General features: G+C 25.7%; 6 protein-coding genes across 12 annotated transcripts in view; 3 read left to right on the top strand and 3 right to left on the bottom strand.

Annotated features, from left to right (window-relative positions):
• Positions 1-7,588, bottom strand: part of LOC129607162 (synaptosomal-associated protein 25) — a 35,945-nt gene extending 28,357 nt beyond the window's left edge. For 5 of the 7 annotated variants that reach the window (XM_055517921.1, XM_055517918.1, XM_055517916.1 and 2 more), the window contains exon 1: positions 7,409-7,588. The gene's annotated coding sequence lies outside the window, so the exon portion shown is untranslated. Of the gene's footprint in view, positions 1-2,556; positions 3,036-7,408 lie in introns of those variants that run through there. The other 2 variants (XM_055517920.1, XM_055517917.1) reach the window with 2 other exon arrangements.
• Positions 7,589-9,567: 1,979 nt separating this feature from the next.
• On the bottom strand, positions 9,568-12,100 carry LOC129607132 (MOB kinase activator-like 1). Its single transcript, XM_055517878.1, has 3 exons — positions 11,603-12,100; positions 10,417-10,580; positions 9,568-10,356 (listed from the first exon to the last, which is right to left on the bottom strand). Exons 1-3 carry the CDS (start codon positions 11,617-11,619, stop codon positions 9,878-9,880), a joined length of 660 nt encoding a protein of 219 aa, XP_055373853.1. The 5' UTR covers positions 11,620-12,100; the 3' UTR covers positions 9,568-9,877.
• Positions 12,101-12,384: 284 nt separating this feature from the next.
• Positions 12,385-16,133, top strand: LOC129607103 (conserved oligomeric Golgi complex subunit 3). Its single transcript, XM_055517837.1, has 10 exons — positions 12,385-12,808; positions 12,870-13,388; positions 13,448-13,598; positions 13,651-13,987; positions 14,044-14,183; positions 14,260-14,420; positions 14,500-14,638; positions 14,701-14,876; positions 14,931-15,500; positions 15,718-16,133. The coding sequence occupies exons 1-10, from the start codon at positions 12,644-12,646 to the stop codon at positions 16,039-16,041; spliced, it is 2,682 nt and encodes an 893-aa protein (XP_055373812.1). The 5' UTR covers positions 12,385-12,643; the 3' UTR covers positions 16,042-16,133.
• Positions 16,134-16,749: 616 nt separating this feature from the next.
• LOC129607118 (nucleolar protein 56) lies at positions 16,750-18,562 on the top strand. Its single transcript, XM_055517856.1, has 3 exons — positions 16,750-16,902; positions 16,968-17,370; positions 17,421-18,562. The coding sequence occupies exons 1-3, from the start codon at positions 16,900-16,902 to the stop codon at positions 18,479-18,481; spliced, it is 1,467 nt and encodes a 488-aa protein (XP_055373831.1). The 5' UTR covers positions 16,750-16,899; the 3' UTR covers positions 18,482-18,562.
• A 1,104-nt stretch (positions 18,563-19,666) lies between these two features.
• Positions 19,667-20,920, top strand: LOC129607135 (uncharacterized). The gene is made up of 2 exons (XM_055517883.1): positions 19,667-20,196; positions 20,481-20,920. The coding sequence occupies exons 1-2, from the start codon at positions 19,774-19,776 to the stop codon at positions 20,796-20,798; spliced, it is 741 nt and encodes a 246-aa protein (XP_055373858.1). The 5' UTR covers positions 19,667-19,773; the 3' UTR covers positions 20,799-20,920.
• On the bottom strand, positions 20,799-21,588 carry LOC129607136 (protein lin-52 homolog). The gene is made up of 4 exons (XM_055517884.1): positions 21,523-21,588; positions 21,367-21,456; positions 21,122-21,211; positions 20,799-21,067 (listed from the first exon to the last, which is right to left on the bottom strand). The coding sequence occupies exons 1-4, from the start codon at positions 21,551-21,553 to the stop codon at positions 20,922-20,924; spliced, it is 357 nt and encodes a 118-aa protein (XP_055373859.1). The 5' UTR covers positions 21,554-21,588; the 3' UTR covers positions 20,799-20,921.
• Between the last annotated feature and the right edge of the window lie 810 nt (positions 21,589-22,398).

The following is a 22,398-nucleotide window of genomic DNA, read 5'->3' as shown; positions in this document are numbered from 1 at the left end:
TTCTTTTTTTTTTTGAAATCCTTCTAATAAATTCTGACAATAAAACAATTAAAAAATATTACAAATAATTGAATTGCTAATTTATTAAGTAAAAGCATCCATCCATCCAATTCCTTATATGAAGGATTAAATCAATGTCAAATTTGAATGTCAATAATTATACCTTGAATTTCAAAATAAATTTTATTTTTAGAAATGCAAAATAAAGCAAAAAAAAAACAAATATTTTTTTTTAATTTTACAATAATTAATAAAACCTTCACCTTCACGAAATAAATAAATAATAAAAAAAAGAAAGAAAACAATAAAATAAAAAATTTCATTTTATCACTTTTATTCCAGTTTTTCTTCTCTTTCTTTTTCTTTAATGATATTATAAAATGTGCATGTGTCTGCATAAAATACACGTATGTATAAAATTATATTTGCAGCACATATGTATGTTTGCATATGTTTATGTTATGATTTTTATATTATGTTTTTTTTTTTTTTTATTTTGTTGTCATCTAATTAATTCAAATTATAAATCGATAATCACTTGATATGTTTAATGATTATACAAAAAAAAAAAAATGCACAAAACCCAAGGAAAGAACAATAAAAGGAAGAGAGAAAAGAAAAATAACCGAAACTTTTAATAAAATCCAAATAGAATTAGCAAAACAAAAAAAATGGGCGATTTACCCACGTATATAACCATATTATAATTGCACATCCATATGTGCATACATACGTTGAATAGCGACATACTTTGTATGCATATGTAGGTATGTGAATATATTTTAATGAAAAAGAAAAAAAAATTGCAAATGAAATTTTGCAATTTTATTTATTGATCCGTTTTTTCCTACAATTATAGAGCTATAATATTATATACAAGGCTATAAAGTGAAAATATATATACATTCGTATACTATATATTCTACTTTATAGCTCATTTTATATACATACATATAAATAAATATGTATATATTCGGTATATATAAAATTACAAGTATTTCACTAATATAATAAATAGTTACAATATAAATTATTTCGTACAATTTAAAAAAGGCAATAAAATAGCCTCCGTTGTATATGGTAAGCGACCTAGCAAACAAAAAAAACCTTCATAATTTCTTAATACAAATTGCATATATACAATGAACATCCATACATACACACATACATATATTAAATTTTCTTTAATTTTTGTTTTTCGGTTTTTTTTTTTTTTGTTTTTGTTATTATTTTTGATATTATTGTTATAATTTATTTAAAGCTTTTTATAAGAGAAATATATACCAATTTAAATATACATATTAATGTATGTTAGTATGTATATATGTTAATATGAATGAACGAACGAACGAACTTATTGTATATGTACCTAAAATTAAAGTTTATGTGCCACAATGTCAGTGATAACTACTTTAACCCCAAACATATTACAAACATATTCTACATATATGTAGGTATATATGTATGTATGTACAAATATACTCATAAATAATTTAGTTTTTCTATTTTTTTTTTGTTTGGTTTTTTTTTTTTTTTTTGTTGATATTGCATTTTTCTTTCACTCTAAGGATTTGAATTTATATTTTTATTTTAGTCTGTATTTTATTGTGTTATATAAAAATGTATAATATGTACATAGATGCACATTTAGTCATAACTATTATTACATACTAATCTACATATATATATGTGTATATGTATATGTACGTAGCTAATTTATGTGTAAGTTTTTGTTTCTTTCTTGTTTTTTTTTTTTTTTTTTTGTGAATTAATCCCTATAGTTTGGAATCGTTATTATATGAGTACAATATGAAAAATAAATATAAACACTTAAGTATAACAAAAATTTCCCGCCATTATATAAAACTATTAATAGATTAGGTAAATATTTTTTAATAAAATACAAAAAAAAACAAGCTAATTTTAAATTATTTTTTAAAATTGTAAGTATATAGTAAAATACGTATAATTTACTAAAGTTGCATGATTATACCACCAGAGGGATTACGTATACTATATACAATAATGTATTATATTATTATACCACATAAAAGGACATTTACATAAAAATGTGTTATATAAGTATGAATAGAAAAATAATGTATGTATATAAAACGCTAAATTTTAACAAATATATATACATATTTATATTACATAAAAATATATATATATGGATGTTCATTTTATTTATACATAAAGTATTGTATAAAATTGTACATGTTAAATTTGTTATATTGTTATGTATATAACGTATGTATGTATAAATATGGTTATACATATTGTACATATAGAAATATTACTGACATATATGTAACCATGTACATACGTATATATAAACCTAAATGTATCACTGCTTCCCTTTTTTTTAATTTTTTTTTTTTTTTTTTTTTTTTTTGGGAAGGATAAAAAGGCGTATAACACAAACTGCGTAAATATTGATTTTAATTAAAAAAAATTTCTTTTAACATTTAAAAAAATTTTTTTTTTTCAATTTAATTTAATAAATACAAATTAAATATAAAATTTTTTATAAGATTATAATTGAAAAATACATACGTACTTTTGTGTTTTAAATTTACTTTAACAAATTAATGTTGAAATTAAACGAGAAAAAAAGAAGGAAAATTCCAATTTTTCCTTCGCCGAATCAAAATTTTTTAGAAATGAGAATTGAAGAAAATTTTGAATTTTCTCCGTTTTTTTTAGTTTTTTTTTTTTTATATTTTTCTTTTTGTTTTAATTTTTTTTTATTAATTTTAATATTCACAATATTTAATTAAAATAAATTTAATTTTTTATAATATTAAAATTTTAATTAATTTCCTTTTTTTGATTTTCTTCTATATTAAATTATTTAATTTTTATTTCCCTTTTATTTTTTTCGCAATAAGATGAAAAAAAAATATTAATATTTTTTTTCCTTCACTTTTTTTTTTTTAGTGTGTAGCTTCAAAAAGAAAAATTATTTTACACCACAAATCGCAATTTGTATGTATAATTCATGGAAAATTCAGCGCAACTGTATAGGGTGCAAGGATATGAAGCAAAATTGAAGCTTTTGGAAAAAGAAGAAAACAAAAATAGAAAAAAAAAATATTCAAGGAGTAAAATTTGCTGATATGAAAAAGTGAGAAACAAAAAGGAAAAGCTAAAAAAAAAAAATAGACTTTCAAACATCTTAAACAATAATATGTTAGCATAGGAACTATATGTATGAAATAAATAAAGAGGATATTGGAAACAATAAGAGGAACAAAAAAAAACACAAAACTTTATATATACGTATATATAAAAAGAAGAGCGCATGCTCCAGCTGAATTACCCATAGAATCATTTAATAACTCAAATTTTATTCTTCTAGTTTAGACTGGTAAAACTAATTATTTTTTTATTTAAATTTCTCATATTTTTCCCTCTTTTCTATTTCTATTTATATAATAAAAGTACCCTAAAATATATTTATCTTTTGCCTCAGTATAACACATTACATATTTCTTTGGAAAAGTATGTAAAATTTTATACAAAAAAAAATTCAACTTGCTAGTTTTTCTCTTTTACCAAAAAAAAAAGATACGAGTAGAAAAAAAATTCACAATATAAAATTTCTTAATCTTAACATTTTAATGTACATACATATAAATGTATATGTTTAACTGTAAGTACGAATATTGTGAACTTAGTTTCTTATTTAAAATAAAAGGTACATAATATAAGATTTCAATGAATTGAGGCATCCAATAGAAAAAAGAATTATTATAGTCTAAGAGAAAAGAAAAATCATGTGAATTTTCAACACAGCAGACAATTTATTATTTAAATAAATTTTTAATTCAAATAATAATATAAAAATAAACTATAAATATAAAGAATATTCTAAGTTAAACATAAAATTATGAATAAGCATCAAATTTGATATTTGTAGAAATTCAAATCGAAATTCTTAATAAGTTTCGGAATGAAATTTTCATCATAGTAAAATCTACTGTTCCGACTTATTTTAGCTAATTGGTAATTCTGTAATAAATACGTATAAAATTTTAATACAAAATTATCTTATTTCAAATTATGATCTTCTTGAATAAAAAATACAAGAGTAGCAGAACTTTGTTAGCAAATATTTTAATTTCTATAACCTGGTTTATATAGCTTGAATATTTTACTTGAAATTAGCTTGAAACTCAAGCTGCGTTTTTAGTACTCCTGCTACAAGATAACAAATACTAAAAAATGCAAAAATAAAAATACAAAATCTATTTATAACAATTTACATATACATATACATAAATACAATTTATGAAAAAAAAAAATTATGTTCTGCGATTTTCAATCTCTCAAAGTTTTCAAGCAATGTGTTTACTTCAACATTTCAAGTGTAGTAAGCAAAATTTTTTGAATAGCTTGAGTAAAGCCGACCTAAAATCAAGCAACGTTTATATTGACAATAAAAAACGCTTCAAATACCCTTGAAGGTGCCATTTTAATGGACAATCTAATAATGATATCTTAACAATAACCAAACAAACAAAAGTTCAAAAATAGAAAATTTTCACAATTCATTGTGTTTAAATTTAAAACATAAATTTTAATTGAAATATGAAATTATTACAAAAAAAAAAACCGTAACTAATGTAATTACACCATAAATTTGGTTGATTTTTGTTCTAGTATAACAACTTGAAGTTATACGTATAAAAAAAATTTGTGATAAATCGTTTCTACACCCAACTTCTATTATAATATAAGAAAAAAATAGTATATTAAAAATTTTATTTAATATGACATTTTAGGCTTGAATTTTCATTTTTTTAGTTTCAAAAGTTTTCTAAAAAATTTTTTAAAATTTATTAGGCAATTTTTAAAATTAATATGAAAATATTACAATTATATAAGAGCAAACCAAACACATAATATGCCGGACAGTTATGGTCAAAGGAACCCTTATGTTTGAAGTACAAAATTAAAAGTTCACATTGATCCTCTATTTCCATTTGTCACTTATTACCATGTTTTTTTTAACTAGACTCTTCAACACAAGTGTGACTGGCAAACGGAATCGATTTATCGGAACCAGATTGGCAAACAGAATTGATTATGCGAATATATCATGAAATGTTCTGCTCTACGTATTCTTAATTACTTTTTAACCAACCCACTGTTTCATTTATATTGAAAATTGATAAATAACATCATTACCAATATGTAGGTATCTACTTCAATTACAAAAGTGATTTAATTTATGATTTTTGAAATCCTAAATGCTATATAAATGTACATATATAATATTTCAAAATATATATAGGTAGGTACATAAAATTCATTCAGGATTATTGAAAAATATTTGGTGCAATTCATGTTAAACTCCAATACGATATACACACTTATTACTTTTAATAATATTCATTGCGTATACTTATATGTACACGTAATATATTATGGAAAATGGAAAGTGTCGGATTCTTTGCAGTAAAGATTCTTAAAAAGGATTTTTATGCTATATTTATGTATAAAGAATATGCACATAATATTTTTTATTCCCATCTGCTTAAAGTACATTAAATTTTGTCAAAATCAATATTTATACATTTAATTGTATATTTTATAATATAAAAGCAAGTATGAAATATAAAAATATATTTAATATGTCACTAAGCTTTTATCTTCATGGTTTAGTAGCTTATTTTTTTTACATCCCAGCTATATTACCGATGAAAATTTAAGCAAAAAAAAAAAGGCCGTATATTTTTATATATATACGTATATAAAAATATATAGAAAAATTTAAGGCAAATAACATGATAAAAAATTCATATAGAAAAATAAATCCATTCATAAAGAAACAGAAGACAAGACAACTTTTGGAAAATTGCAAATTAAAGATAGTAGGAGAATTAAATTATTTATTCTCTAAAATGTTGTCCTCAGCCCTCAGCCCATTCGGCATTTCTACTTGCATTTTATTTAACCTTTTCATAATTGTGAAAATTCAAAATATTTGAATTACATATTAAACATAAAATGTTTCTTTTTCTCTAATATTTTTCAATATGCAAAATTTTTTTGTTGCTGATTTTTCAAGTATGTATACGATTGTAATTTTTTTTGCTTCATTTGACCTTCAAGAAAGGCTAGACACGTGAATCGAAGGACACTATTGGTTAGCAAAACCCCAGAAAATTATAAAACTGTAAAACAAAAATATTTCTCTATAACATTAAAGTTTTGCAAATAGTTAATGTGACAGATCCCACAGAATGCAGTATATAATTTTAAAAAAGCCGGCAATCCAACTGCAATACTTGCAATGAAAGCATACGCGATAGATTTTATATACCTACTTATTCCGAATTGGATATCTTTTTCATTGTTTTATGAATTGAGTAAAAAATCGTGTTTTAAGATACGTTATTTGCTACAGTTGTGGTACCTATGATACATTCAACATTATTCAATGTAATTTATTAATAAAAATAATTCTGGTAATTTATGAAAAACAATGTCAAGGAAGTATTTTATGCTTTATTTTTTGTTTAATTAGTGAAAATCTTAAGCTAAATTAAAAATAATTGGGATGACTATGTGAACGGCTATGTAATGCAGATTAGTTTATTGAATACATTATGTACCAAACATAAGTTCATCATTAAAATGGAAAAGAGGATTCGAAAATACCTTTGCATAAAATCCTAAAATGGTTCGTATGTTTTTAAACATCTGATTGAATAATTTTTGGTGAATTTTAAAAGATCCTTTGAGAAAATCAATATATTAGCTTCAAACAATCTATCAACACATAGCTATATATACGAGTATAGTACATACACACATATATATCTGTAGGAAAATAAGTAAGCACTTTGCCTACCAAAGTATACCTACTTAAAAAATTCAAAACTAGAAGGAACTTGCGCACGTATTACAAAAGTAAAAATTGAAAATTTTTCTTTTATTTTTTCATTGGGTTTTCAATTTGGATACCTAATTAATTGAATTTGTTTTAAAAGAATTTTTTTAAAGTTTCAATTAAACTTATTGTTTTCAAATGTTTACATTTTTAAAAGGTGTGTTCATCCATAGACCTTAACTATTGACCTAGACAGAATTTTTTTCCGCCATGTTTCACAACGTCCATAACTTTGACCCTGAAGAAATTCTTAAAAATTCAACAACTTCCTGTATTTAAGAAAGAACAGATAGTGCCTAGCAAATAGCAACTCTAAAAAAAAAACAAAAATTTCGATGACTTCATGCAAAGGAATTTCTTGATTACTTACAATTCTTACAATTTAATCATCTAATAAAAAAAAATTTTGACGTCACTTTGTCACAACTTATTTTTTCTTATAAAATATTTTTGTTACCATTTACGCTTTAACAATATAAATTTTATATTTAAAATTTAAAAACTTACATTTATATCTTCTTTTATTAGATTTCCAGCCAAAAATAATTAATATTGCAGTTGGTATCAAGTTTTTTATATTTTGTTCACCACCAAAATTAAATTTTTTTCCTTCAATTTTATTTGTAAATTTTTTTTTATCATCAAAATAATGAGAACTACTTATTTATGTATGCTCTCTGAGCGATTATCCTGTTAAATCTGAAAATGTTGACAGTTTAATAAAATTGACATTTATACGATTTGACATTAAAATTTTATGAAATTCACATTATTCACGATAGCATTTTAGTACCAAAATTCTTATGCACACACTGCAGAGATGTACTGCTATTGAAAACTCTTTCGCATTCTAAATTTTGGTTAATAATATTTTAGCTAACCAGTTTATTGTTGAATAAACAAAAGAAAAAATTACAATTAAGTAAAATATTAAGATATTTAAGAACAAAGTTTAATACTTATCGATTAATTTTTTTTTGACTTATAACCAATGATCGTTGTATTGTTTGGATTTTATATTTTTTTCCACAACGTTGATTAGGAAAGTACTATTTTCTTTTAGTTTTACGTGAAGAGTCCTACTTTTTCAAATTTCTTTTCATCCTTCTGAGCCCAAAAAGACAGAGTAAAATCTTTGAAACATTTTATATAACGTGTGCGTACAAACATAGCCAAATTGCAAGTTTTTCTTGCAATTAATATCCAACACTCCCATTTCTACTACTTTGAATCTACTTACATATGTACATAAATATATATTTCACATAATCAAGGTTTCGTACATTTACCAGCTCAAAGATTTTTTAACAGAAATTTTAATTCCAGCTTTCTATTTTCACTTCATCTCAGTAAAAATACGTATGTATATATCAGCAAATCTGACTATCTATTATGTACAAATCCTTCTTATTCTTTTTGAAACGTTTTCGATAAATCAAGTCAATAAATTGTCTTTAATTTGAGACATTTACTTTAAAAAATATTTAAAATAAATAAATGAAAAAAAAAACAAATCCCTTAATTTTCTTCATACATAATTCTGTAGGTACTAAGGAATACTACAAAAAATTACACAGATTATACACATATTTTTTTGTTCTTTTATTTCATTGTTCGTACAAAAGTGAATACAAAGATTAAGTAACCTATTTTTTCTTACAAATTACATATGATGTATTAATATTAATATAAGGTGAAAAAATAATGTACTTCCTCATTTTTAATTTTTATACTTTCATTTTAAATATTACGCTCTCTTCATCGAATTCAGAACTCTGAATATTTCTTATTTTATAAGTGATTGAATTAAATGAAATTTTATTTTTATATTTTTTTTATATTTTAAAATGTAATTAAAAATTGTTTGATTTTTTGCATTATTAAACATTTTTAAGGCAGCACACTTATATAGGATTATTTCAGAGAGAATAAAGTTTAAATTCTACATTATGGTTATCATAATTATGTCAATTTTGCACGATAATTTTGTGTTACTGAAAACTGGTATAAAAAATCTAAGCTGAACCACTTGAAATATAAAATACTCTTATAATTTACGTGGGAATGAATTCATAAGTACTACCGTCAATTTCCTTTTATGTAATACTGAGGTAATGTACTCATGGAATCTAATATCCCATTATCTATCATAATTGCGGTCCCATTAAAACAATAACCAAACAAAATGCAATTCAATTTAATATGCAAAGTGCAAAATAGTTTTGTTAAATTATTGAAATTACTAATATTTTATGTGTGTCCTGAATCACAATCCTTTTTTTTTTTTTGAACAAAAATATTAAAGATTAAAACAAGCTCCAATAATATTAAATTATTTTTTTTATGTCATATTATGTATTATTTTGAATAATAATTGTTAGAAGCAGTCTAGTGATATATTCTTTTATATTCTAAAACAGAATAATTTATAAATAAATATGATTATTAAATTTAAATCTTACAATAAAAAAAAATCTAAATTAAAAACTAAGAAAATTAAACTTATAAAATATTTTATTAATAGTAGGTAAACCCATTAAAAAGTTTATTTTAATGGTCGAAAATCTTTTTTATAAAAAATTTCTTTCTCTATTTTATTTCTATCTTAAAATTCGTTCAAGTGCTTAAAATAATCAACCAACCAAATTTTATTTGTTGTAAAAATTTACTTTTATCACGATTAATAATTGAAAAATCAGATTAAAATAGAAATTTTACAAGATATAATAGAAAATTCAGTTTTTATACAAAATATGAAAGTATTGGATGTTTTTTTTTGTGAATTTCTTATTTATAAAATTACACTTCTTTCCTGTTTTTTCCCTATTTTATCTTTTCACAAAAGTAAAATATATATTTTAGGTAGAAATAAAATATTTTCAAATAAAAATATATGCTCGATATATAAGAACATATTTGTTTTCACTTAAAGCAACAAAACAAAATAATAGTTATGTGCAACATTTTTTTAAATTTTCATATTTTTCTTTCATCCTTAGCAGTTAACTTATCAATTAATTCTTGTAACGGAGCTAATTCTCGACGATCAATTAAATTAAATTCTTGAACAAAAAATATAAAATGTTTGAAAGATGTATTTAAATGAGCTTCTTCACCTAATCGAACAACTTCCGGAAAATGTTGATGATATATATGAGCGTATACTCTAAATAATCTTTTTAATATTGTCTTAGCAATTGTCAAAAAATTTTTTGGAAACGGTACTCCAATTTTAGATGGGAATAAAGTTTCATCATCTAGTTGATCTTGAACCCACGTCATTAAATAATCAATATATTTTGGTGCACTACATTTTATTGGTTTTTTTACTGTTTGCCCGTCAGCCCAATGATATTCATATTTTGGTCCAGCTGACATAATAACACAACTGGTTTCAGTGCAAAATTCCGTTATGGTCCCATACAACATATTAATTTGATTGAAGAAATCAACAGCTAAAATTAAAATCATTTTCAATTACTTTTCATACACTTAATATTTCTAGATACTCTTACTATTTACAGCAACCCATTCGTTGATATCTTCCCCATCAGGTAATGCTACAGCATTTCTTAAATTACCAGAACCAAGAGTGGCTGCTGCATGTTTCATTAAATCATACTGGTGAGTTCCCTCAGGTATATTTTTCTTTGGTTTAAAAGTTTTACTGGATCTGGAGCTAGAAATAAACAAAAAAACATTTTAAAAATTTTTATTTTTGTTAAAGATCATTATGTTTTCGTAAGAATATCAGATACGTAGTATCATAATGGTAAGTAGTATAAGTAGTCGAGTGCGTTAGCAAATATTCGCAGAATTCAAACTTTAATTAATAAATTTTTACTTTAACTTTAATAAATTACTATTAAGTCATTTAATTCAAAAATTTAGAAAGTAAAAAGGGTTAATTTAATTCAAAAGGTGTATATGTATGTCTATAACTGGGTACCATTAATGTTCGCTTATAATTTTTGTTACTATTCTATTTTTCTAAATATTTTTTATGTTTACAATTTTTGTAATAGAAAAAACTTTCTTACAATTAAAAGAAATCAATTTAATTAGTACGTACCTACTAATTTTTTTATATTTTCAATATAGTGATAGAAAATTTGCGCTAGATGAATTTCAAGTTGTAGATCATGTACCTACCTACTACTTATGCACATATATATGCACATATGTACAATATGCAAGATTCTGTATTGTTTTTATATCTACACCTTAATTCAATACATGTGCATATGTATAGACAATGCAAGTAACCATTTATGGAATAGAAAATTTGTATTGATGTTGTAATTTAACATTACCTTTGTGAATTACAATTGTTTTTTATTTTTTTATAACTTTCAGAACTATTTTTTATAAGGTAACTAATAAGCAATTAAATAAATTATCACCTTAAATATTGCGTATACCGTTCTATATTTGTGTATGTATGTATGTACATTATTATCTATCAAAATTTATGGTTTTGACTCGATTGAAATCTCTATTTTTCAATAAGTAATAAATTCGTAATTTTAAAAAAAGAGAAAACATCTCTTCCGAAAGTGTGGTTAATCCATAACTTTCAAAATTCGACGTTCATTCACTTTAAAACATACCTACATCAATTTTTCATTAAAATTGCATTTCATACCTACCCCAGTTATAGATATACATATTTATACATGTAGGTATCAATCGAAAACTTACAAAAATGGAAATTCCATATCCTTTATTTTTTGTGAATCGTCTCTAAACCTCTTGCAAACACAATTTTATAAAACTTATGAAGGAATTCAATTTAAGGTTATACATAGACTGGTGTACCTTTAACAAATAATTTCACGAATCAAAAATACTTGACTTAAAAAATAAAAATAATAAAAGTGAATAAATTTTAGGTTTAGTTGAGATCTTTTTCTTTTATGCGATTCTCTAATAAGCTTTTAGTTATCCGTTGACTTTAATTTGAAAAAAAGCACAAAAATATTATTAAGCTCTCAATTTTTAACAAAATGTAACACAATAGAATAAAATCAAAGTTAAAGACTTTAAAGGTAAATTTTAAAAAATTTTATGCAGCCAAATATTTTTATTAATCAATCACACGTCGATATTTCGGACAAATCTTTACTTTATCAATATGTACTAAATTTTCTTAATTACTACTACATAATTGCAATAGCAGAGCTAATAAAATTTTAAGTTGACACTTGACAGCTAATAATCCAGCCACCCATCTGATTGAAATTTTGACGGTTTTGGCAATCCATCTAGTGGCAATTTACTATAACGAATCAATTTTTGCAAATTTTGAGAAGCGACGGCTGACAGAGATACAGATCTGCATCCTAAGATATTCTTTACACTTACGACAAAATCTAAAACTAAGTCTAGATTAAGATCTGATAACAGTTCACATATATGGCTAAATTTATCTCAGATTTTACGTCAAAATATAACAATTTGACACGAATATTATAATTAAAATAAAAATCAGCTGATTACTGAACAGTTCCAATTGTAAACAAAAAACAATGTTCGCGGATTGGTGTTCCATATAACCACTACGTGCGCTGTTACAAACTTCTTCTATTGTCAAGATTACATATTAGAATTAGATATTTGACTTGTTTATCTTCTTTAGTACAAAACTACAAAAATGTCATTTTAAAATATATATTCACAAGTAAATTGTTTAGTTTATAAAGCCAGCACGATAAAAACTGAGATAAATATTAGATAGAAAAAATGGATGACGTAGCTGCTGCTCACAGTGAAAATGAAGAAGCTAAAAAAATACGTGAAAGAATATTACGATATGAAAGTGGAGAAAATCCACTAGCCCCAATTGAAGTGGAACAGCAAGAAATTATCGACAAATTGGAGCAACTTATGATTGCAGGTTATTACAATGTAAGGGTTATATTGTGTTTTTGCTGCTTTCTTAGGATTAACTGTTACTAAATTTTAATAGGCAGATGATATTACTGATGACGAAGTCGAGAACAAACTTGTTAAAGAATTTGTGGATATCCCATGTAAATCCTTTAAGAGTTTATATGAATCTGAAAAAAAGGAAATTAATTCAGCTTTAGAGTTTTTAAATTTTTATGATGAAGTAAGTTCTGAAATGGATAATGTTGCTTTGAATGTTTATAATAAATACATTGAAGAACTCAAGGGAAAGAGTTCTGAATGTGATGAAATTTTGAACCAGATAGATGGTTCATTGTTAAAAATAAATCAATTAAGTGATCAATATGAATTAGTGGAAACAAAAACGAGCTCTTTAAATAATGTAACTGAAAAGCTTACTGAAGAACAAGACAAATTGGAAAAAGTTTCCATCGAGATACAAAGGCGACTCTACTATTTCAATCAAGCAGATTCAGTTGCTCAAAAATTACAAAATCCAAATCTATCAGTAACAAGTGAAACGTTCCGAGATCTTTTGAACAAAATAGATGAATGCTTAGAATACCTACGTCAAAACGTAAGTTGATGCAATTTAATATAGGTTTACAAAATTAATTTTGGCATAAAATCTTGTAGCCGAAATTTAAAGAATCCGGGGTTTATATAGTAAAATATAAACATTGTCTATCAAAAGCATTAACAATGATAAAAAATTATTCTGGTCAAATTTTATCCCAAGCATCTGAGAGTGTATTATCACCAAAATCACCAACAACATTGGCTTTAAGTAATTTATATTTAGTTATTTTAATAGAAAATTCAAAAATTTTCAATTTTAGGTGAAGTATCAAGTCCAGAGACAGCCTTTGCGCTTTATTACGGAAAATTTCAAACATCTTCAATAAAAATCAAAAAAATATCGTCAATGATTGAAGAAAGAATAGGTCAAAACCCCGAATATGAGCAACTTTTGGCTGAAATTCATCAGAATTATTTATCCGAAAGAGCCACTATTATGAGCCCTGCTGTTGATAAGGCCATTAAAGATCTTAAAGTAAATAATAATGGAGATCATTGCTCTTTAATGCGTAGTGCATGTGCATTTTTAGTTCATGTATGTCAAGATGAGCACCGTCTTTTTTACCAATTTTTTACTATAGCAAGTGAACAGTTGAAGTATGTTTGATCTTATTATTTTCTAATTTTTATTAAAATTAATCATATAATTTAAGCACATATTTGGAAGGCCTTTGTGTTATTTTATACGATACTTTACGGCCGTATATTATTCACATTAATCATTTGGAAACTCTTGCAGAAATTTGCAGTATTTTAAGAATTGAAATGTTAGAAGAACATGTTCAACAAAATCGTAAGAAAATTTAATATTTATATGTAACGACAGAAGCTTATCAAATTATTACTTATCTTCTGTTATATTACATTAGCTGAACCATTAGAGGCTTTTGGAAAAACAGTTTTCCAGTTACTCCAAGATGTACAGGAACGTTTGGTATTTAGAGCACATTTGTATTTACAGTCAGACATTTTAAACTACAGTCCATCTGGAGGTGATTTGGCATACCCAGAAAAATTAGAAATGATGGAGGTATATATTTACCTACATACTTATAGAATAAATTTAGCAAATATTAACTTTTTGGATAAATTTGTGTTTTTTTTTACAGAAAATAGCACTCTCATTGCAAGAACCGCAATCATTGAAACGTTCCGACTCTAAGTCGTCCCTGGCGTCAAGTATTTCAAGTGCTATTCCCGATAATGAAAGTGTTGCTGAAAGTAGTGTTCATCAAAAAAGATTTTTAAGTAGGTATTTATTAAAGTAGGAAGAAAATATGCGTTAATGAATTTAATTTTTTGTATTGTAGATTCTCCAGCAGATTTACATGGAATGTGGTATCCGACTGTTCGAAGAACGTTAGTATGTCTGTCTAGACTTTATAGATGTGTAGATCGTCCAATTTTCCAAGGTTTGTCCCAAGAAGCTTTACATTATTGTATACAAAGTGTTTCCAGTGCTGGATCAAAAATTTCGGCGGCAAAGGTGACATGAGATAAAGCATAGTTCAGTAGTTATTATTATTAAAATTACTTTTAGACTTCTATTGATGGAGAATTATTTGAAATTAAACATCTGTTAATATTGAGAGAGCAGATTGCACCCTTTCGTGTTGATTTTACAATCAAAGAAACAACGCTAGACTTTAGTAAAGTGAAAACAGCAGCAATTGGTTTATTGCAAAAGAGAAAACAGCTTTTTTCAATGGGCTCTAATAACGCCCTCCTAGAATTCCTTTTAGACGGAACACCACAAGTGAAAGAGCATTTAATTGATTCCAGAAAAGATGTTGATCGGCAGTTAAAATATGTTTGTGAACTTTTCATTAAGGATTCAGTTCAAATGTTAATTGGTCCTTTATTAGCATTTTTGGAAAAAGCACAAAGTTTTTTAAAAATAGAAACAAATCAAACTCAAAGTTTGCAACAATCACAAGCAAAAATAAATTATCAACTTAGACAAAGTCCTTGGGCTAGTCCACAGCAAATTAGCGGATTTATACAAGAATCTCAAAGACTTATCAAAAATAAATTGGCCGGATTGCAGCGATCTATGCAACTCTATTTAAGCAATAAAGACACCGAATTTATAATATTTAGACCAATTAGGGTAAATTGTTTTTGTTTGTTTTTTCATTTATATTATAACATAATATGCGCTTTAATACAATAAATAATATATAAGTATGTGTACAGCCAGTATATAGCTGCATATTATAAAAAATTTTATTAGGACTACGTTTGATTTTGGCTAATTCGGTGACAATCTACATATTTACTGAAACTATCTATTTAGGCTTCTAACTCAACTTAATTTTTAATTTTAGAATAATATAATAAACGCTTTCGTGCGGCTGGAACAGCTACTGGTTGCAAATGGATATACAAAGGATGACATGGTTATAACCAGCTGTCCCACTCCCGATCAAATTTCTATTCTTTTATCGAGTGCAAGTATACTAGCTGAAACTGCTCAAAGTTCAGCAACGGATGGAAGTGGAGAAAAAAGTAGAAAAATAAGCAAAACATCAATCGACTTAACAAACGACAATCGACTAACAAACTTAACAGAGTGTACAGAATTAAGTGAGCAAGGTATTGAAGCAACAAGAAATATTGATATAGAAAACAAATTTAAAGAAGAAGTATAAGAAAATAGGCTTTACAAGAATTTTCACATATACATATGTATAATAAAGTTTGTATTGATAATGTTGATTAATTAAAAGTATTAATGCAAATATTTAACAAAATTATTAAGTATGTGTCCAGTATTATTAAATGTATTTGTTGCGTGTATTTCACATTTGTTCAATGTGAATTTGTTCATTTGATATTTTCCTGGTTGAAATATTTTCAAATTAAACCTAAATTTTTCGGCTAAGAGGATGTATCTGCCTTTTTAATAATTTAGTTCTAAATTAGTACTAAGTTTGTAGTCTGTTTGTTCGACTGCTTCAAGTTCTAAAAATTAACAAGGTAGCAAATGACATTCGTCATTTCTAGGGAGTCAGAAAGACATGGATTAATGTAAATAAATTTTCCTTTAAATTATAAATTGCTAAATGTTGAATAAATTGCTTCCCGACCTTAATATTTTTAGACTACACAAACTGCCATAAAACATTACGCTTGCAAATGTTTTAAATCTTTTATGAGACTCTGAACTGCCAGGAACCTGCGATGATAAAAAAATTTCATATCGTTGCTTCAAAATATTAAAATTGAAACGCGACGACATCATTTTTTGATGTTTATTTGACGTTTGCCTGCACGGCGATTGTAGCATTTCTACAAAATCACATGTATCACTCCTTCGATTAATCGCCTGGAATATGTATTAGCACGAAAAGCGAATAAACGCGCATGTACACTGGAAAACGGTAACACTGAATTAAAATGTCACGAAAACTGTTTATTTATATTTATTAGTAGAATGTTTCAAAACTAAATGACCACGTGTTTTGATTTAAAATAAAAATTTTTATTAAAAGCAAAGTTTTCTTATAATGGTATTAAAAATTTCGGTTTTAATATTTTAAATTGAAAATAAAATCATGCATATTTCAAATTTCAGCCTCATCTCTATGTTTTACATGAACATGCCGCGGGATATGCTTTATTTAGCGTTGCAGAATTCGAAGAAATATCAATGTTTCTTCCGCAAGTAGAATCTTCGGTAACAGATTTTTCTAAATTTCATTCATTGGTAAAATTGGTTGGATTTTCTCCTTTTAAAACTGCAGTTACGGCTCTTGAAAATATTAATGCGATATCAGAAGGAGTTTTATCACAGGACTTGGTTATTTTTCTTGATGGAATATTTGCTAACTTAAAAAAGAAGAAATGCCAGTTAGGTGTTGCCGATAAAAAACTAGCCTCCGCCATCAATGAAGCTATAGGAGTTGATTGCACACACATTGGTGTAGTTCCTGAAATTATCAGGGGGATACGTTTTCATTTTCACCGTTTAATTAAAGGTAAGAGATTTGTAAAATATGTACTTCACATTTTTATAAATTTTCCGTAGGTTTTACCGATAAAACTGCTGGAATCGCGCAACTTGGCTTGGGACACAGTTATTCGAGAGCAAAAGTAAAGTTTAACGTACACCGTTCTGACAATATGATTATACAATCAATAGCACTTTTGGACCAATTAGATAAAGATATAAATACATTCGCCATGCGAATTAGAGAGTGGTATTCGTATCACTTTCCGGAATTAGTTAAAATTATTCCAGAAAATTATATGTTTGCAAAAGCTGCTCAATTCATTAAAGATCGTAAAACTTTAACTAATGACAAATTGGAGGGGTTAGAAGAAATTGTCATGGACTCTGCAAAAGCTCAAGCGATTATTGATGCTGCAAAAATGTCAATGGGGATGGATATTTCAGTTGTTGATCTTATAAATATAGAAATGTTTGCAGGTAGGGTTGTAAATTTATCAGAATATCGCAAGAAACTTGCTGAATATTTGCACAATAAAATGTACAATGTCGCGCCGAATTTGCAAGCATTAATTGGTGATCAAGTTGGTGCAAGGTTAATTTCACATGCTGGTAGCTTAACCAATTTAGCTAAATATCCAGCTTCAACTGTACAAATTTTGGGGGCTGAAAAAGCACTATTTCGAGCTTTAAAGACAAGGAGTAATACTCCAAAGTATGGGTTATTATATCACTCTTCATACATTGGTAGAGCAGGGTTAAAAAATAAGGGGCGAATATCAAGATTTTTAGCAAACAAATGCGCTATAGCTTCAAGAATTGATTGTTTCTTAGACAATCCAACCAATACATTTGGCATGTCTTTAAAACAGCAAGTTGAAGATAGATTGAAATTTTATGAAACCGGTGAGACCCCGAGGAAAAATATAGATGTCATGATTGAAGCAATGGATTTGGCATCTGGTGAACAACAAAATGGAGAAATTAAAAAGAAAAAGAAGAAGAAAAAGCAAAAGAATCTTGATGAATCTGCTAATGGAACTTCAGCTGGAGACACTACTCTAAATGAAACTATTGAAGAAAATGGCGAACCGAAAAAGAAAAAGAAGAAAAAAAACAAAAAGAACATTGAAGAATAAAATTAATCTTATCTTGTAAGTCCATGAAATATCAAAATTTAATCATTTAATGTCAAATAAATATTCAAATAAAATTTGCGAACCCTACAATTTTTTTTATATGTTCAAATTAAAAAACCAAACAGGATAAGTATTATTATAAACATTATAGGTATTATTAATTTATTATAATATTATAAAAAATATTATTTATATTTCGTTTGTTCTTTACTACTTTAAACATCAAGATGCACAAATCATTTTGAAAATTTTTAAATTGAGCACCTACTCACGAAATTAATACTTTATTATTATATTTTTGGTGTATATATTTCTTTAGAAGATATAAGTTTTATTAATTGAGAAAATGCACCTAATGTAAGTTTTATTAATTGAGAAATGCACCTAAATAGACACAGCATCAAGTTTTCAAAAAAAAAAGTGGTTTTAGGTGTGTAAAAGTACAACAACATTGCTTTGGTTTCGAAATTTTACAAACGTTAATTATATTTTTATAACAATTATAAATGAAAAAATTAGATAAACCAAGAGGTAGAATTTCCATAAGCAGAAACGAAAATGTGATAATTCTCGTTAAAGTGTTGATGTATGTTACACATTCAGACGTGTTTAATTTTGTATTCACTAAATGAGTCCGGCATACTGCTTGCGATAAAAAAAAAGTTTTTTTGAAATTAAAATTGTACCATTAAAATTCCCACTGGGAAACCGTACCGGATTCAAATTTCCCTTTCAAGTGTGGTATGTTGCAACTAAAAAATTTCTTATTTTTGATGTTTTATATAATAGTCAAGCATAACATTACATCAGTACATATATTTTTAATAAGATGCGGTGCCGCATATAGAGTTCATTTAAATACTCTAGCAAACGAAATTGTATTACAGTTGTCAACTACCATAATACAATTATGGAAATAATTGAAGTGCCAATTTTCATACAAAATTCTGACATTATCTCAAATACGACAAAGCATTAACTCATTAAAACAAATACGCAATATTTTTACCAAATTTGAAAATAGAATCAAAAGTCATCCGATAAACGAGGAACACAGAATTCTATACATATATATGCTTCGTTTGATGTTTTCACTAACAGTAAATTGTCAAACTCTTACCAATTTGTCAAAACTGTGTGACAACAAGGTTATTCATACATAGAAACAAATAATTTTGACGAATTTCTTAAAAATAAGTTCTTGAATACATGTGTGTTGCTCCTTTAAAGTAAATAGATTTTAAATAACAGCTTCAAAAACTACAGTTTTTTTACAAAAAGTTGTTCTAAATATGACGACAATTGTAAATACAGAATTTTGGTTGGATTTCATTGCAATATACAGAAACCATCCCGAATTATGGAATGTTGGAATAGAAAGTTACAAAAACAGAATGTTGAAAAATAAAGCGTACGAAATACTTGCAAAAAAACTTAAAGAAATTGATCCTGCAGCTACAACCGATACAGTAAGAAAAAAAATAAATAGCTTACGAAGCTGTTATCGCCGAGAATTATTAAAAATGAATCGTAGAAATAGTCGTCCTGGAATAACAGAAGATTTAATGTATGTACCAAAATTGTGGTATTTTAATGAGCTTCAATTTTTAGAAAATGAATTTAGAAATGAAACAGTCAAATCAACAGCATCCACATCCGTATCAGAGGATGAAATTTATGAAAGTTATTATAAGAGTAATTATGAAGAAGAAATAGTAAGTAAATTTGTATCTACATAAACTTCATTTAATTACAAACAATATGCATAAACATATCTGCAAACAAATTAGTATATCTTAATAATATATTGTAATTCATATAATATAACTACAATTGAGCCGTTATAAAAATTATAAAAGATTTTTTTTTTGCCAATGAATAAAATAGAAGCAATTATGTATTAAAATTAAAATAGATTCGTACAAGTACTAAAAAATATAAATTTGTAATAATAATAATGTCACTTTATAATAATGCATCACTCAAATTTTGATTTTAGGACGAACCGCCCGAGAAAAAAATAAGAGAATCATCAATAAAAAGAATCAAACGTGAGTTTTTCGAAAGCTCAGCTGCAGAGGATTCAAAACAATATAAATCCTTCGACGACAGGGATGAAGCGGATATTTTTTCCCAGACTTGGGCAGTTATGTATAGAAAACTTTCCGCAGATCAACAGATGTATGCCAAAAAAGCGATTGACGAAGTGCTGTTTTTTGGTCAGTTAGGTAAACTGGCGTTAAATTCTTTCCAAATTGTAACTCAACTAGAAAATAGTAACGAAAACGAAGATTCGAATTTGTCTTTCTCAGAGTAATACTGTGGTAAAATAATTTTATTTGGAATAGTTTAAATTACAATTACTTATTAATAAAAATAAAAATTTCATAGTTTCATATTTAATTTTAAATAAATTTAATGTTAATTTTTCAATTTGAATTTACGTCTTTTTTTTTGAATTTGTAAATATTCCAAGGTATTTTCCCCTAGTCATCTCTTTAGATTCCATTACACCAAGTTGATAAGCCTGATCATAAATTTTACGTATTTCAGAAATTAAACCATTAGTGGATAGAACTCCCAATTCTAAAATATTTCAAAACTTTTATATAAAAAAGTTATACATAAATGTATGTTTACGGTTCATAGCATTTATATCATCTTGTGAAAGACCTCTTGTCCAAGCAGGCGGGGAGGACTGCACTGGCGTATTGTTTATTGATATGAAATCTGTAAAATGTTTTTATTTTGAAACTTTTAGTAAGCATAAAGTTGTTGATAGCTAAGATATTATTTATTTTGCTTTAAATATGGTTTGCCTTTCTAAAGAAAATGCTAAAACGTGATTAAAAAAAATTGTATTATGAATTTTAAAATTAACCAACTTTTTTCTGGCCATAAATCAGGTGAAGCTCGGTCTAGTTTTTCCAAAGCTAATAATGCGTCATCATCAAGCAATGCCCTTTTCACTGGAGCTAGAATAATTTTATTTTAAAATTAAATTAAATAATTCTTACAAATTTAAAAAACAGAAAACAAACTTGTGTCAATTGCATCTTTTGTTTCTTCCATTGTTTTTGTTTGTAAAATGGGTTGATATGAAATGAATAGAATGCTAAAAGTACTTTTCTTTCCGGTGCTGCCAGACATTTATAAATGTACTACATGAAACTACAAAAATATTTTTATACAATCATATCAACGAATAAACTAAAATAAAACTTGAAAGATTAAATTTTTCAGTTTTCCTTTAAAATTTCTTTCTAGTTTTTATGGGCAATATGTAACTTTTATATGTGTAAAAAAATTTCAAAGTAAACTAATATATTTAGAAACCTATCTTTATGCATTGAATTGAATTATCGTAGTTAACAGAATTTAGATCAATTAGATTTGATACATAAGCTCAATCCAAACCACAATATCACCTTTATTACTTATCACAAGCTAAAAAAAATTTACATTTCCTACTTATGCAATAATCTTCCTCTTTCATATTTAGTTATAGTATGTAATTTCAAAATTTGGATTTTAATGTGATCAATTCTATCCGCCGTGATATGAATTACTTATTAACCATGGACATATTATGCTATTAAGATTAATATATGTATATACATATATTAATAATTTTACATACCATGGACACATACATATCTATAATCTTATTTTTATTATTTTATATAATAACAATATATGTACATATTGTTATTATCCATTTTATTAACAATGCCACAAAATTTCAGATAAAAAATTCCTAGGAATTATTTTGACAAATTTTGGTTTAAAATTTTATTTTCAATTTATTATAGAAATCTAATTTCGTATTTGAACAAAAACGTTCAATGAAATAAGAGAAAATTATATCCTTCTCATTTTCCAATGTCTAAAGTTTTCCAAGTTTTATAAAGTAAAAT

This window comes from Condylostylus longicornis, unplaced genomic scaffold (genome assembly GCF_029603195.1).
Source record: "Condylostylus longicornis isolate FDR11 unplaced genomic scaffold, ASM2960319v2 ptg000026l, whole genome shotgun sequence".
NCBI lineage: Eukaryota > Metazoa > Arthropoda > Insecta > Diptera > Dolichopodidae > Condylostylus > Condylostylus longicornis.
The sequence above is the reverse complement of the archived record's forward strand: the minus strand, read 5'-3'. Positions and strand labels throughout refer to the sequence as shown.

Coding starts and splice junctions, on each gene's coding strand:
- LOC129607132 (XM_055517878.1), bottom strand. Junction 10,357..10,416: donor CGAATGGGTTGCTGTAAATA/GTAAGAGTATCT, acceptor TTTTAATTTTAG/CTGTTGATTTCTTCAATCAA.
- LOC129607103 (XM_055517837.1), top strand. CDS start 12,644: ATGGATGACGTAGCTGCTGCTCACAGTGAAAATGAAGAAGCTAAAAAA. Junction 14,421..14,499: donor AAAAATTAGAAATGATGGAG/GTATATATTTAC, acceptor TTTTTTTTACAG/AAAATAGCACTCTCATTGCA. Junction 14,639..14,700: donor TCATCAAAAAAGATTTTTAA/GTAGGTATTTAT, acceptor TTTGTATTGTAG/ATTCTCCAGCAGATTTACAT.
- LOC129607118 (XM_055517856.1), top strand. Junction 17,371..17,420: donor TTTTCACCGTTTAATTAAAG/GTAAGAGATTTG, acceptor AATTTTCCGTAG/GTTTTACCGATAAAACTGCT.
- LOC129607135 (XM_055517883.1), top strand. CDS start 19,774: ATGACGACAATTGTAAATACAGAATTTTGGTTGGATTTCATTGCAATA. Junction 20,197..20,480: donor GTAATTATGAAGAAGAAATA/GTAAGTAAATTT, acceptor TTTTGATTTTAG/GACGAACCGCCCGAGAAAAA.
- LOC129607136 (XM_055517884.1), bottom strand. CDS start 21,553: ATGGAAGAAACAAAAGATGCAATTGACACAA. Junction 21,457..21,522: donor AAAAGATGCAATTGACACAA/GTTTGTTTTCTG, acceptor AAATTATTCTAG/CTCCAGTGAAAAGGGCATTG. Junction 21,068..21,121: donor TGATATAAATGCTATGAACC/GTAAACATACAT, acceptor GAAATATTTTAG/AATTGGGAGTTCTATCCACT.